Here is a 13,998-nt window from a genome sequence, read left to right on the forward strand (position 1 = left end):
GCCTACAGATAGGTCCAAAGGTCAAATGGGATGTTTTGTCTCAATGGTTCATCCCACATCTGTAATCCTCTCCTGAAGTATCAGGTATCTGTAACCCCATTGGCCCAAGTCTTGTTCCAGCCCACCTTAAAGCCCCCTTATCAGGGGGCTGCGAGAGTGGGTTGGTCTCTCTTTCCCCTCTCCCTCTTTGCCTGGCACCCTTCCCCGAGGATTTTCCTCTTGGAATTTCCTCTCCCTACATCTCCCTTCCCCCACTCCATACCTCTCCCTTCCCCCACTCCCTAGGCCTTGCCACGAGTTGCGCCTGGCAAATCTAAGCAACGCCTCACATCCTTTACAATAAACCTCATCTTCTAAAACCCAACTTCAGAGATCTCTCATCTACATTCATCCACACCGTCCTGGAGTCTGCAGCGAAGCAATATCTACAATATATTATATTTTTTTACCCACGTCTTTCTTGGTGCACAGAAGGAAAATGTAGTGAAGGTCAGTGTAAGAGCTTGGGAAATGTTTGTTTGGGATAACTCTTGGGAGTTGCTTGTAAGTCTTCACTGGTGACTAGAGTTACAACTTTCATACTATATCACGACATCTGATATGATATTCATAAATAGCATATATTTTACAAATGTATGAGAGACATTTTTAATGTATGCATTATCAGATCCAGTTTTTGCATTCTTTTGATGTAATAAATATGTGTATTACTTATCATGCTTCCAAATTTGTGTCACTTAAAAACAATTTCTAGTAACTTCTTGTTTAAAATACTCTTTTATATATTATATAGTGAAAATTGCAGATTCTGTTATCTGTTGTACAGGCTATAAAGAAATATCAAGCCCTGTTGATGAGCAGTCAATTTTCCTAGACAGATGCTGACACAAAGATCAGTGGAAATACTCTCAGTGATTTCAAGAAACTGAAATGAACCCAGGAAGACTCTGCTTTTAGCTCCAATAGATTCCAAAATCCCAATATCTGAACTGGTTTTTTTAGAAAGAGTGAAATAAAGTCCATGTCATCATCACTAGCAAAAGTATTCTAAGTAGACTTGGAGATCTTGGATATACAACAACCTTGAAGGTTACAGTAAGGTAACCTGAATGACATTTTGGCAAGGTATAGGTTCTTAACTACAAAGTCCAGGAGATAAAGTGTAGAAGGAAAGATCTTACATTCTCTCAGGTTTCCTGAAATTTGCATGCGTGCACAAAATTTGGGGACGTGCTCTTTCCTTGTTTTAAGGTCACTTTATTCTTTGAAACTTCTCAGGAAAAAATTTGACAATACAAGTTAAAAACACATGATCACCCTTAAGTTCCTACCATTTTCCTTGTTTTTATAAGAAGTAGTATTACGTGTCTTAATTACGCAGAACATGAAAAACTGTGCTAATGGAAAAGAATTTCTATCATAAAGTTTTTCTTATTACCTCCAGTAGCTGCCTTTGGGAAGCAGTAGTTAACTCTTCAGGAAACTTCTGTGCAGCCTTTTGCATCAAAAATATTGCTCTGGATAGCTTATTCCTTTTAATTTTTTTCATTATAAGTTCCTCTATAAAACAGATGTTTTAAGACATTTATAAAACAACGGCAGTAATTTATTATACTTCTAAAATCTTAAGTAATGTCTTACCTGATAAATATTGGAAATCTTCAATATCCTTCTCATGAGACCTACTAGATTTAAGACTTCTGTTAACAAGTCGAGCACCTGTGTGGGAAGGTAATACTGAGTTATTTTGATAGTGGTATTGCAAAAAAATTAAGTGAGAGGTTAATACGTAGTTTTATAGTAAAGCTCTGCTCCATTTCACATTCTTTTCTTTGGCTCAAGCAGAAATTCTTGTACAGATCATGCTACTAAAAATGTTCCACCCTGCTGCCTAACGTCTTTAGTAGTTATATTAACACCACAGAAGAAGAGACGTTTTGTTTGATCATAGGGAGCAGGGCACAATGTAGCTCTGCAGTGTCAAAGTAAGAGTAGGTTTTAATTTAAAAAGACCAAAACAACACTAAGAATGAGAGAACAAGCTGAGTCTTGAGACAGCTTCACAGGAGTAGAAGTTCAAATTACCAAGTGCACTAAATAAAATATTCAAGACATTCTCTAGAGAAAACATTAGCATTACAGAAAAAAAATTGCAGAACATCCCCCCAGTTTTTCTTTAGTGGCATTGTAAAAGTTAATATTATAACTAAAATACAACAATCAACTGTCTAGGAATGCAATCCATTAGTTGCAGCAAAGTTTAACTCCCACTGGTTGAGTAGAGGTTGGAGACTAGTATCATGGAAATCTAAATTCTGCAATTCAGTACATTATTTCGGTCTATATGTGGCATATAAACTGCCCAACATCAGCTCTTCTCCAGAAAGCAGATACTCCTTTATTTCTTTGTAGTACAGAATATATTAACAAAAAGATGCTAATCAAGTTACGAAGATTATTTAACTTTACTGAAACCTACCTTGTGTAATTTTAAGAAGTTTTACAGCTACTCGATGTTGAGCCTGGATAAGCTCCAAGTGTAAATCTATTACAAAACCATTATCTGTTCTTGTTTTATCATCACCACATCCCAAAACAGAATTCAAATTCTGATCATTAGAGTCCACCTAATAAATAGGAAGTGTCAATTAAGCAAATAAAACTTTCACTACTTAACTTTCTGCATTTTTCTTGCTATTGATATTATTTCAGTAAACTGACAAACACTGAAATTTGTCATATTTATGTAATATGCAGTCAATCAAGAAAGCATGGAAAGAAGGAGAGTGACCAGACAGAGATACCATAGATAATGGACAAAGAGAACCAGACAAAACTGCAAAAATTCTTTTACTGTGTTACCAATCCACAAAACAAATATCATACTGATATAGAATGAAAATATTTAGAAAATCTGAACTTGCATCAAGAACAAAAATTGATTTTAATAATAAACAGTTGCAAGCAATAAATATGAACAGGATTTTTTCTCTTGTTTTACATAAGAAATCTATATATTATAATTATTTAAAAAGAAGATGTTAAGGAAAGCCTAAAGAAGTTAATAGTTTATTATTGAAAGAGAAAAATGCTCTTTCAAATTGTGCTGGATTTAGCTCAGGCAGAGTTAGTTTTCTTCATGGTAGCTGGTATGGACCAGTGGTTTGGATGTGTCGTGGAAATAGTGTTGATAATGTCAGGGATGTCTTCATTACTGATAAGCAGTGCTCACACAGCATCAAGGCTGTGACAGCACTGCTTCTCACACCGCCCCACCAGAGAGGAGGCTTAGGAGGCATAAGAAGGTGGGAGGAGGCACCACCAGGGCAGGTAATCCCACTGACCAAAGGGATATTATAGCCCATACCATATCAGAGTCAGTACATAAACTTCAGGAAAGGAGGAAGGGGCAGATGTTCGAGCATTTGTCTTCCCAAGTCACCCATGCTACATGTGATGGGACTCCTGGAGCTGGCTGAACACCTGCCTGCCCGTGGGAAGTGGTGAATTCCTTGCTTTGCTTTGTCTGTGTGCACAGCTGTTGCTTTCCCCATTAAACTGTCCTTATCTCAACCCACAAGTTTTCTGGCTTTTACCTTTCCCCCAGGACACTGTGAGTGACAGGGTGAGCAGCTGTGCGGGGCTCAGCTGCCAGCTGGAGTTAAACCACAACACTAATACACAGAGGTATATTTTTTCTATTCTCTTCTTATATGAGCCAGGAAGATGAGGTGTATTTGATAGTGCTAATATTTTTAAGTATGAAGAAAATATGAGGTTTGCATCTTCAAAATACAATATATTACTGATAGATTTTGTTGCAGAGTAGCTTTTTGTAAACGATACCTTTGTACAGCAGTTGTCAAATATCGACTTTCCATCTGGTAAAAGGGTCATTACCCGAGATGTGTTCATGTCATTAATTGCTTTTTCAAGAATTTCATAAGCAATTTGTAATTGTTCTGTAGGTGTTTTCTGAAATGAAAGCCCATATAAACACATTTCCTTAGATGACATAAACAACGATAATTTTTATAGATAATAGACTATCAAAAGTAATGTGCTCTTCTTTTTAGCTGTTGAAGTTTAAACTGTCAGATAACCTTTACATAGGCACTGTTCCTCATACTAATATACCAATATACTAATATACTAATATACTAATATATAATGTATATATAATATTTTAATATACTAATATCAATGTTTTAAATTTCAAGTAGGACTGATTTTCCTTCAGCTCAAAAAAAAAAAAATTACTCAGAGTTAGCTTATAGCAGAATGAAACCAAACTTATTGAAAACATAGTATTTTCAGTTTTTCAATATTTCATTAAACACTACTAAGAAAACCATTTTTTCACAAAACACCACCTTTAAGTAGACTGTCACTGAACTAAATCTTGTACATATGTGTAAGCATTAAGACATATGACTGACAGCACTCCTGAATCCTCAGGCTAACTCATATCATTCATTCTTAACATGGTTTAGTAAGTCAATTGATTGGTCAATTCTTCAAAGTGATGAACAAATGTTTCATCTATTCCACATGATCCTTGTAAAAAGAAGGAAGCAAAAACACAATACAAAATATTTTCCTAAATTAAGCAAGGACTAAAATTCCTACCATCTTAATAAAACATGCCATTACACCATTTAATGCTAGCACTACAGATTGGTATAAAAAGAAGGTATGCAGTGGCAATCACTATGCTCATGCTGTAAAAAAAAACTTTCAAATACAATCTCTTCCAGAAAAAAAGATTGATAAAAAAGACTCAGGGAAAATTTTCAAATTTTATTTCATTTGAAAAAATATCCTAGTTTTTTTCCTCTGCACTAGTAGGATCGCATGAAATGTTTCATCTTTGTAAAACTAAATACAAAATCGTATGAAAAGCTTCAAGCAGAAGTATTCTATTCAAAATCAATGTATTAATGAAGATAAATTGGACGTTACCATCAGTATTTCAGGCATATCAAAGGTTTCGTCTTGCAAAAGAGAAGCACTTCCTCCTTTTTTATAGGAAAAAAAGCAGAAGTGAGAATCAAATAAATACAGAACATTTTAGTACCACTTGATCAACTCTACTACTAATTTTGGAGTCTGGCAATAATTCTCTTCTTCAGTGTTTGACTGTGAGAGGTAATGATACTGTTTCTTGAAGAGCTTTCCAGGGCCTAGACACACAGCAATGCATGTACAGTTGTACTAATACAGGATATTATTAGCCAATAATGTTGTATTTTAAAGGTACCATGTATTTCATAGCCACGTCATTTCCAAGCTAATGAAACTAGGACTCATTTCCTCCTATTTCTGTAGCATTCATATCAATTCTCCATTTTGAAATCAATTCAAACCTATTATTACCTAATTCACAGTTAATTTCACTTATAGAAGAATTTTTAAGAATAGGTAATATTATTATGATAGATACTATTTCATTTTAATATTTCTTGAAGCAGTATTATCACCCTTTTAAAGTTTGCTTTGAATTTTTAAATTACTTTCATTTATGAAGAATGCATCCAAACTTATGTTTCCCTCTTCAAAACAAGAGAAAACAATTTTTTAGTTCTTTGATAAACCCTCTAATTTCATTTCTTTGCTGAAATAAATTTTTTTTTTGCCCTTTCAGAGGAACAGCCTTCCAGTCACTCCTTGTGCCACTTCTGCATGCTTGTTTTTTCTTGTTAATTGTCTCCTTGTCATAAAAAAGAAAATTTGTATTCACTCAGTATTCATTCAGTAAATAGGTTCTTTTCAGCACCAGCATGTGCTTGACTGTCAACCTGTTTTGACCAATGGCTCCTATCTATTCAGCTTTTTTTTCCTCAAAAAAGTCATATTTAAACTGGATGAAAAAGAAGGGGTACTACAATGAGAACTCATTTAGGTTCCTTGAGAACATTATGATTTTCATAACACCACCACAAACAACACCTACTATATCTTAAAAGCAAATAGTTTTTTTATTTCCAAAAGTGCAAAACTATCATAATTTCTTTTTTTTTTCCCTAGATATGGTCTAATAAGCTCCTTAACACTTACTGTCTAGTTACTGTAGGACATTTATGAAAATTATGATTCATAGTCCAAATATACAACAGAGAGCTTTTAAAGTATGTCTAAATATTCATATTTTACAGCACTAGTCAGGTTTTGAAAGGAAATTTGTTTAGTGTGATTGTGATAGCATATCCCAATAATGTCAGCCAAGTTCAACTTCAAAAACAATTGAATTACTATATAAAGATCAAGAATATGTAGAGAAGAAAACCAAACTGATGACCCAAAAAATGTAAAAGCTTCAGTATGACCTCAATATTTTCCCCTTTTGTTTGCCCTGCAACTAATCAACCAGCATTTGAAGGCTCCAAATGAGCCACAGCACATACTGCCTTTTGCCTAGTCCACATTCAGAGAACATAGCAATGATCTGAGGGTACTCTTGAAAGGGCTAAGAGACATGTAGAAGACCTGTGAGGAGAGTGAGTAATAAGAGATGTAATTCAAAATGGGGTTACTTCAGTAGAACTGGAAATGTAAGGAAAGAAATCACAAATCCTTTGAAAAACAGGTTTCATTTGTTCCAATAATGGGTGAAATTTTGTGTGAAAAACACTGTCCTACTGTCAACAATCTCTTTACAATATTTTTGAATATATGTTAGTCATTTTTCAGCTCAGAAAAGTTCCAATCTTAAAAGTAATTCTTGAAAGAAAGCTCAATTTTTCTTGAAAGCTTTACCCTCTTTTTCCTTAGATTGTCTTGTAGAATCAGCTACATTTTCCAGTATTGCAGCTAGACATAAGGTTATCTCTGCAAACATTACATTAGTGTCTGCTATGTTGCTCTTCTCAATAATTTCATTCATTATCCAGAGTATATGAACCCACTAAAAATGAGGAAACAGGAGAAAAATAATCAAGACAGAGATAAATCAAATTTTTGGAAGACATTTATGTATTACAGAGGTAGATAGGGTTTTGAATTCAAAATTGTTTAAAAATATTCACAAGCATGCACATAACTCCTTTCCTGGATCTGGCTTCTTTTTTTAAATGTCACCAGACTAAGATGATGAATTTACACTGCTCCATAGCCCCTGTTTCTTCAGACAGCAGACTTTTTTTTTTTTTTTTTTTAAGAACATTATTATTCCTGCCATTCCTTTTGGAAAGTTTTATGAATGTTCTATATACATAACTTTTATACCTTGCTCTAGTGCAGTAAGCCTTCCAGTAGATTTGGTCATACCTTTCCACTTAAACTCAGAATAAAAGAGACCCAAATGCTACTGTTGTACACACAGAGGAAAAAAAACATACCCTGCTTTCTGGGGAACCTCTGAACAATTTTACTATATAGGGCCACAAAATTAACTCCTTCAGAAACTAGTTGATTAGCACCAGCTGGCAGCCCAGAGAGCCCATCTCACCAAGAGCCTCTCAGCCACAGGACAAATTCAAGGTAAGGCTGTGACTCTATCCAGTGGGCTGAATAATATTCAACTATTGACTTCCATCTCCCTTGTCTTAAATTGTAAGGTTTTTACCACTTTGTTCAACTGACCTAGGGAGTTTTCTTGAAATACATTGATATTTTCTGCCATAACATCTCAAATTCTTCTTCTTACATCCTGCCCAAATGCTTTCATTAATTTAGCTTCTTACCACCATGACCCACTGACAGACAGTGGGTTACTTTACTGCAAAAAGACTAAGAGAATATTTTGCTACTGGCATACATGAGCACAGGGCGTTCAAAGCGTATATATAATTCATGTTTTTGAAGAAGATTTATCTGCATTTTACCATAAGAAAAGATGCTTAGATTGGATACCAGTATTTCACTGCCTTTAAATGACAACATTCACATTAAGAGAAATACATTATACTGAAGGAGTACTTGATAAGCTTGATGTGTGTGGATATATTCTAAGCAATCACTTCCACTCATTCGGATTTGCTGAAGTTCCGTTTTACACTTCTGCCACAAACACATTACTACATCAACAAGTATTTCTTTGTCAGGATGGACATTCTGGAAAGAAAGAACAATATAACTGTGGAAATTGGTAAGCATATAAACACACATTATATAATAATAACAACCTAGTAATAAATAACCCAGCGTATAAACAGTCTCAACATTTTTCAACACAAGTAAATAAAATATGTCACTTTCTTATAAGGGATGACAACATTTTGAAAGTTTTAGAAATACTTTTTAAAAATAATTTCTGGTAGATCACCCAAGCTTTTCTTCTCTCAACAATATAAGTGGGTTTAGAGGTTTGGGGAGTTTATTTCTCTCTTTTTTTTTTTTTGTTTTGTTTTGTTTTGTTTTGTTTTGTTTTTAATTGACTAGCTCTTGAAAGTAACACAGACAAAGAAATCAGTGAGGTGAAAATTACATGAGAGAGCAAATTAACTATAACACTGAAATCAATAGGTTCTGGAGAAACTGTACTTTAATAAAAGTATTTAAATATTTGCAGAAGAAAATCTAAATTAATAGTTTCATTTTGCCTGACAGAGTAGTTCCATGGACTGTTGGTGCATCTCAGATGATGAAGCAGTGAAAAACAAACAACTAGAAAAAACCGTGGACTGAAATACCTAACAAGTGGAAGAAATGTTAAACTCTATCTGCATCTTGCAAAGAGAATAATTAGCAAATTAAAGTCAGTTATCCTCCTAATTAACACGTTTTAAAAGGCAGTAGCATCCATTTATGTGTTAAACACATTCTGAACAGTGAGTAAGGATCAGTACTCATCTTTATCACCAGTTATAGCAGAGTTGAACTAGTATCTCAGGTGCAGTGAAACCTGATATATCCACACTATCTATACTCTCATATATGTTTGAGCATAAGGTTTATGGGATATTGATAATGAAACTGGGGGGGAGAAAAAAATGGAAAAAACATAAATCAAAAAATTTTGGCTACTGGTTTGGTGGCAGAAAGCTGCTAGATTGCCTCAGCTGTATATCATGTGAACTCACCATCAGTGAATGCTCTGTTAATTGGGGGCAAATTTGTCTTTCTTCTCTGGACAGAAGATCAAGAAGATTTGCAGGAAAGTGTAGAAAAACCAGCAGAGTTTAAATCCAGGTAACTGCCTCCATACAGAGGTCACATTAAAAATTGACAAATCATGCTGTCTAAAGGTACCTGCAGAGTACCTCACAGGCAAGATACTTTGACTAAATATACTATACCAAAGCTAAAAATGTGTGTGTTCCAGTTACATCCAAATTGTGACAATGTTCAAATTATATCAAAAATAAATTTTGCAGTTAAAATATATGCCATGTTACCATAACAGGATTTTTTCTAAGGAAAAATTTTTATTAGTCTTTTGGATCAAAAACTATCTTCCCCTCTCAGTAGCACATTTAGGGGAAATCTCAATTTGAGCAAGTAAAAGTCGTTACTCTGGGAATAAATCAGATACATAATGGGATTAATTCCACAGTGGAGACTTCAGCACAGAGTCCCACTCTCATTGGTCTTGTCGTTGCTGCTGCTTGTTTCAGTTTTTTGCAGTGAGAATTTATCTTAAATTGGAGACATAGTGCTGTTAAAAAGGCATTATCATTCCTTAGGGTAACTGCCTCCATTTCTATAAATATTGCAGAAGTGTTTTCCACAGCTGAGCATATTTGCTCACCTAAATCCAACATATGTAAAGAAACTTGATCTCTGCTTGATTAGCTGAAACATGCGATCAGCTCTATGGTCTTCCAAATAGCATTAATATCTAATAAACAGTTTTAAAGTAACTGATTACAGAGCATTTTTAAAAAAATAAACCATTTTTAAATCACAAACTGATAACATTCATAAATACATTTTTTCACTTTTTATATTCTTGCAGTTTGGTAGTCATGCAACTGATTCCTTTGATCTTCAACTATATGCCTTCATCACAGATTAAGTGATACATTGAGAAGAAATGAGAGATTCTGTTATTACCTGCTCAGATGTGGAGACACAGGAAGACACTGTTGTTGCCAAAATCTTAAGATCATGAAAAGGATCTTCAGGTTTTAATGATTCCTCTACATTCAATTTTTTTTTTTAAAAAAAAGGGGGGGAAAGGAAAGGCAAGACATTATATCTAATTTAAAACCTAAGTTTGAAAATATCTGACTCAACAGAATTAGTAATATAAGCCAGCACATAACATGGTATAAGAAACAGTAAATTCAGAGTGGGACAGATACTTCCAAGTTTATTCACTTCTGTGAAAAGTGAGCATTTCTATATTTAGGAAACAGAAAGTTTTCAAGATATATTAAGGTTTTGATTGTCATAGAATTAAACTGCAGTTGCTCTAACAAGTTTCTCTTGCTTCTTTGTAAAGAAATTTTGCCTCAAGTATAAGAACAGACAAAAAAAAAACCCTCAGAGATGTTTCACTTTTTCCCTGAAAACTTGCCTGAAAACATTCAATCATTTTGCATTTTTGCTTATAACTTGACACATGTTTAATATATCATGCATTGCCCAATTAATGGAAATCGTATAAAGTCATATTTTGACAAATGAAAACTGGAAAAAATAGGTGGCAATTTCTCTAACTCCTACTTTTTGTCATAGACTACTGCATGAACTATATTATACCGTTTTTAAATAATCAACGAAACCTCTTGCTGCAAAAGTATTTAAAATTCAAACACAACTATAACTGCACAACACTCACTTCTAATTGTCTGTGTCCTTTCAGAACCCTGAGGTGCGCTGGCTTCTTTGCTATTATCATCACTAAAAGAAAAACTACGGTCAAATTTTCCTGGGAATGCTAAAGCCTGCATCAGTGTAAGAAGTTTGAGTTCTATTTCAGCTTTCTTCCATGTTGGGTCATCTTGAGTCTAATTGAGAGGGAAAAAAACCATAAAAATTGGTCTCTAAAAAATATTTTTTGAATACTCCTTACCCTCATAGGAAACTACTAAATAAAGAAGATCTCAGTCACATCCAGATTACCTGAAGAAAATTATCAACAAATTCAAGAGCAGAATAAAATACGTCCCACTCTTCATAGCTGAAAGCTAATTTTACAAATTTCACAGCAGCATCTCCAGACACCCCTTTTTCTCCTGCAGTAATGACAAAAATATTTTCTCTGTTTTATATATATGTATTCAAAATTTTATTGAAAGTTTAATTTAAGTTATTTTCATAATTCAGGTATTGATAAATACAAAGATAAATCTCCACACATTTTTAAACAGTCAGCATAATCTTGAAGGATGTTTTAATAACTTTACAAGAAACAATAGCTTTATCTTTTAACAGTAATGTCTATGCTTACAGACTGCTTTAATGATGGATCTGCAACCATAGAATCATAAAGGTTTGAAAAGACCTCCGAGATCATCAAATCCAAACTTTTAACAAATACCACCATGCCCATTTAACTATATCACAGTGTCCTCTTCCATCCAAAAGAGCCTATACAATTATTGATATTAACATACCTGTGTAGAGAATACCAAGGATCTAGTCCTTGGTGTTGCAGGAAGAGCTTATTATCCTATAAAGACCCTTGCTATACAAAATTTGGTTTAAAACTTGCACAGAAACACATACAATTTCATTCAAGACAGGTAACCATCTCTCATTACTGTGTCAGAAAATGCACATATACACATAGGGAGCCTATTTTCTCACTTTTCAAGTTTATGCAGACCACAGTAAGGCAGAAAATAGACCTCCTGGTCCTTGGAACTCTCAACAAGTGTTATAACTTAATATATTCAGCAGTGTTCTGCAGTCCTACCAATATGCCACAGTCACTGTCGTGTGTTGGAAGGGACCCACAAGTTCAGTCATCAAAGTCCAGCTCCCGGCCCTTCACAGAACCACTCAAAGAGGACACTGTTTTGCAGACCCTTTATTTATAGAACTATTACTAACATGAAAATTAATTCTGCCCACTGAGCATTTACATCACTGGGTAAAAAGAACCCTTTGAAATTCAAAGCTAGCTTACCTGTTAGCATCAACTGCAGAAGAGTAGATGATGGATTAATCATACCAAAATGATTGGTGCCATTGCTCTCTCCACCTTCAACACAGACAACTTATAAAATCAATTGATTATCTATTATATAATCAATCTGTATATAATCAATTTATTTTCTAATTAGCCAGTAATCATACCAAGAAAAATATCATTCTGAAGTGTACTTAGTCTTTCCATATTCTTTCACTGATAAAATACCTCTATACCCAGTCCAGATACCCAAAATACCTCTATAATTCAACCATCAAGTCCAGTGTTTTTCTCACGTTTTTACATCTAACTTTGAATGTATTTTTTTAAAAAATAGAATACATCTAACACCATGGTATTTTGACCTTGCTTGGCTTCCTGACCCCCATCCAGCTGCTCTCTCACTCATGCCTCACAACAGGACAGGGAGAAAAAATATGATGGAAAGCTCATGGTTCGGATAATTCCAATTAAAATCTGTGACTGCAAACAAAGTAGAAAAGGGAATTTATTCACTATTTCCCATAGGTGGGCTGACATGCCGTCACCTTCTGGTAAGCCAGGCTTCAGGATGTGTAGCAGTTGCTTGGGAAATCCCCCCATCCTCTCTCTTTTGCCACATGTGCTGCTACTGAACTGGATGGGCTTTGGCGTGGATTAGCTGTTTGGTGAGTTCAGGTCAGCTGTGCCAGCTATGCCTTCTCCCAGCCTCCTGCCCACCCCCAGCCTAGCAGCCTTTGGGAAGAGAAGGGTTGGAGAGACAGCCTTGAGGCTGGGCCAGAACTGCTCAGCAGTAGTGAAAACATTGGTGTGTCAACAACACTGTTCTAGCCATAAATATATGGCACAGCAAAGACTGTAAAAGCCGCTGCAAAGAAAGTGAACTTCAGTTTACTTAGAAACTAGGTGCATAAACTGCTGCAGATTTTTACTTATTATAATATCCATGGAGATCAACCCAGATTTTTATCTTCTGTTATGTGAAGATAAGAACGACTACCTGCTTTTACAGGTGTTATTGTTATAAATTAAATACAATTTATTTAATTAATGTGCCCTTCAAGCACTTCTTTTTTTTTCCATAGGAAAAAACCCAACAAAATGGAGGTTCTTGCTTCTTTAACCTGTTACCTGAGAGGATTTCTAGGCCTGCAGAAAAAAGCTCAGAAGTAACATCACGAATTTCTATTTCATCAGGAGCAGGAGGATGAGGGGGCAATAGATTCCTGCTACTATCAGACAGTGCTTCCAGGATGGCAAGGAACTGAGCTGCAGCACCATCAAACATTTCCACCAGCAGCCGCTCGGTAGTGGTGCGAGGCCATGACAGCTAAGTAAGAAAAGGTAATTTAAGCCTCGTGACATCTAAACCAACTTGCAATAAAGCAAGATTTTTTTCAAAACATTTCTCCATCAGAAAGTAAGTACATGTTCAAAATAGAAAATGACATACTGTAAAATATATTGTCGTTATTAATGTCATGCTTCAAAGGCAAAGCAAAGCCTCATGCTAAGTACAGCACAAGGAAGACTCATCATTTCATAGCAACCAGACACACTGCTGCATGGTATTTTACTTCAAAAATAGTACAATAGGAATTATGAGGGAGAGTATTAAGGCCATGTAGTTTAAAGCCATGCAGACCTCTCCTGATAATTTTCTAAAGTAATAATTAGTACATCTTTCCTGGTTTCAAGCATGCTCTGAGTTTAATTAATAAATTGTTAATGATGAAATCGAAAATATAAAACTTTCTGCTTGTGTAAAGCACCATGTGTATTTAGAAGAATTATATCACGGTTTTATCACAGGACAATCGTAAAGGAAGAGAAGGATTATATGAAATGTCAGACTTACATTTACTGCTTTTCTCGGGTTAACTTTTGACTCATGTTGAAAGCTGTTTGACTTTCTTCTGGATTCATATACTGCTCTCTTGAAAATCATTATTGACATCTGGCACAAAGAAAAAAGTAAG

The 13,998-nt window shown here is 34.8% G+C and overlaps 1 protein-coding gene across 1 annotated transcript in view; it reads right to left on the reverse strand.

Moving 5' to 3' along the window:
* The window catches only part of CFAP54 (cilia and flagella associated protein 54), a 129,960-nt gene that overhangs the window by 82,840 nt on the left and 33,122 nt on the right, over positions 1-13,998 (reverse strand). The window contains 13 exon segments of the mRNA XM_040062749.1: positions 1,439-1,560; positions 1,642-1,719; positions 2,480-2,627; positions 3,847-3,975; positions 4,963-5,018; positions 6,757-6,904; positions 7,918-8,052; positions 9,994-10,079; positions 10,724-10,892; positions 11,008-11,120; positions 12,017-12,091; positions 13,151-13,349; positions 13,878-13,976. Of these exon segments, the coding sequence (XP_039918683.1) occupies positions 1,439-1,560; positions 1,642-1,719; positions 2,480-2,627; positions 3,847-3,975; positions 4,963-5,018; positions 6,757-6,904; positions 7,918-8,052; positions 9,994-10,079; positions 10,724-10,892; positions 11,008-11,120; positions 12,017-12,091; positions 13,151-13,349; positions 13,878-13,976 (1,557 nt within the window).

This window comes from Hirundo rustica, chromosome 4 (assembly GCF_015227805.2).
Source record: "Hirundo rustica isolate bHirRus1 chromosome 4, bHirRus1.pri.v3, whole genome shotgun sequence".
Lineage (NCBI taxonomy): Eukaryota > Metazoa > Chordata > Aves > Passeriformes > Hirundinidae > Hirundo > Hirundo rustica.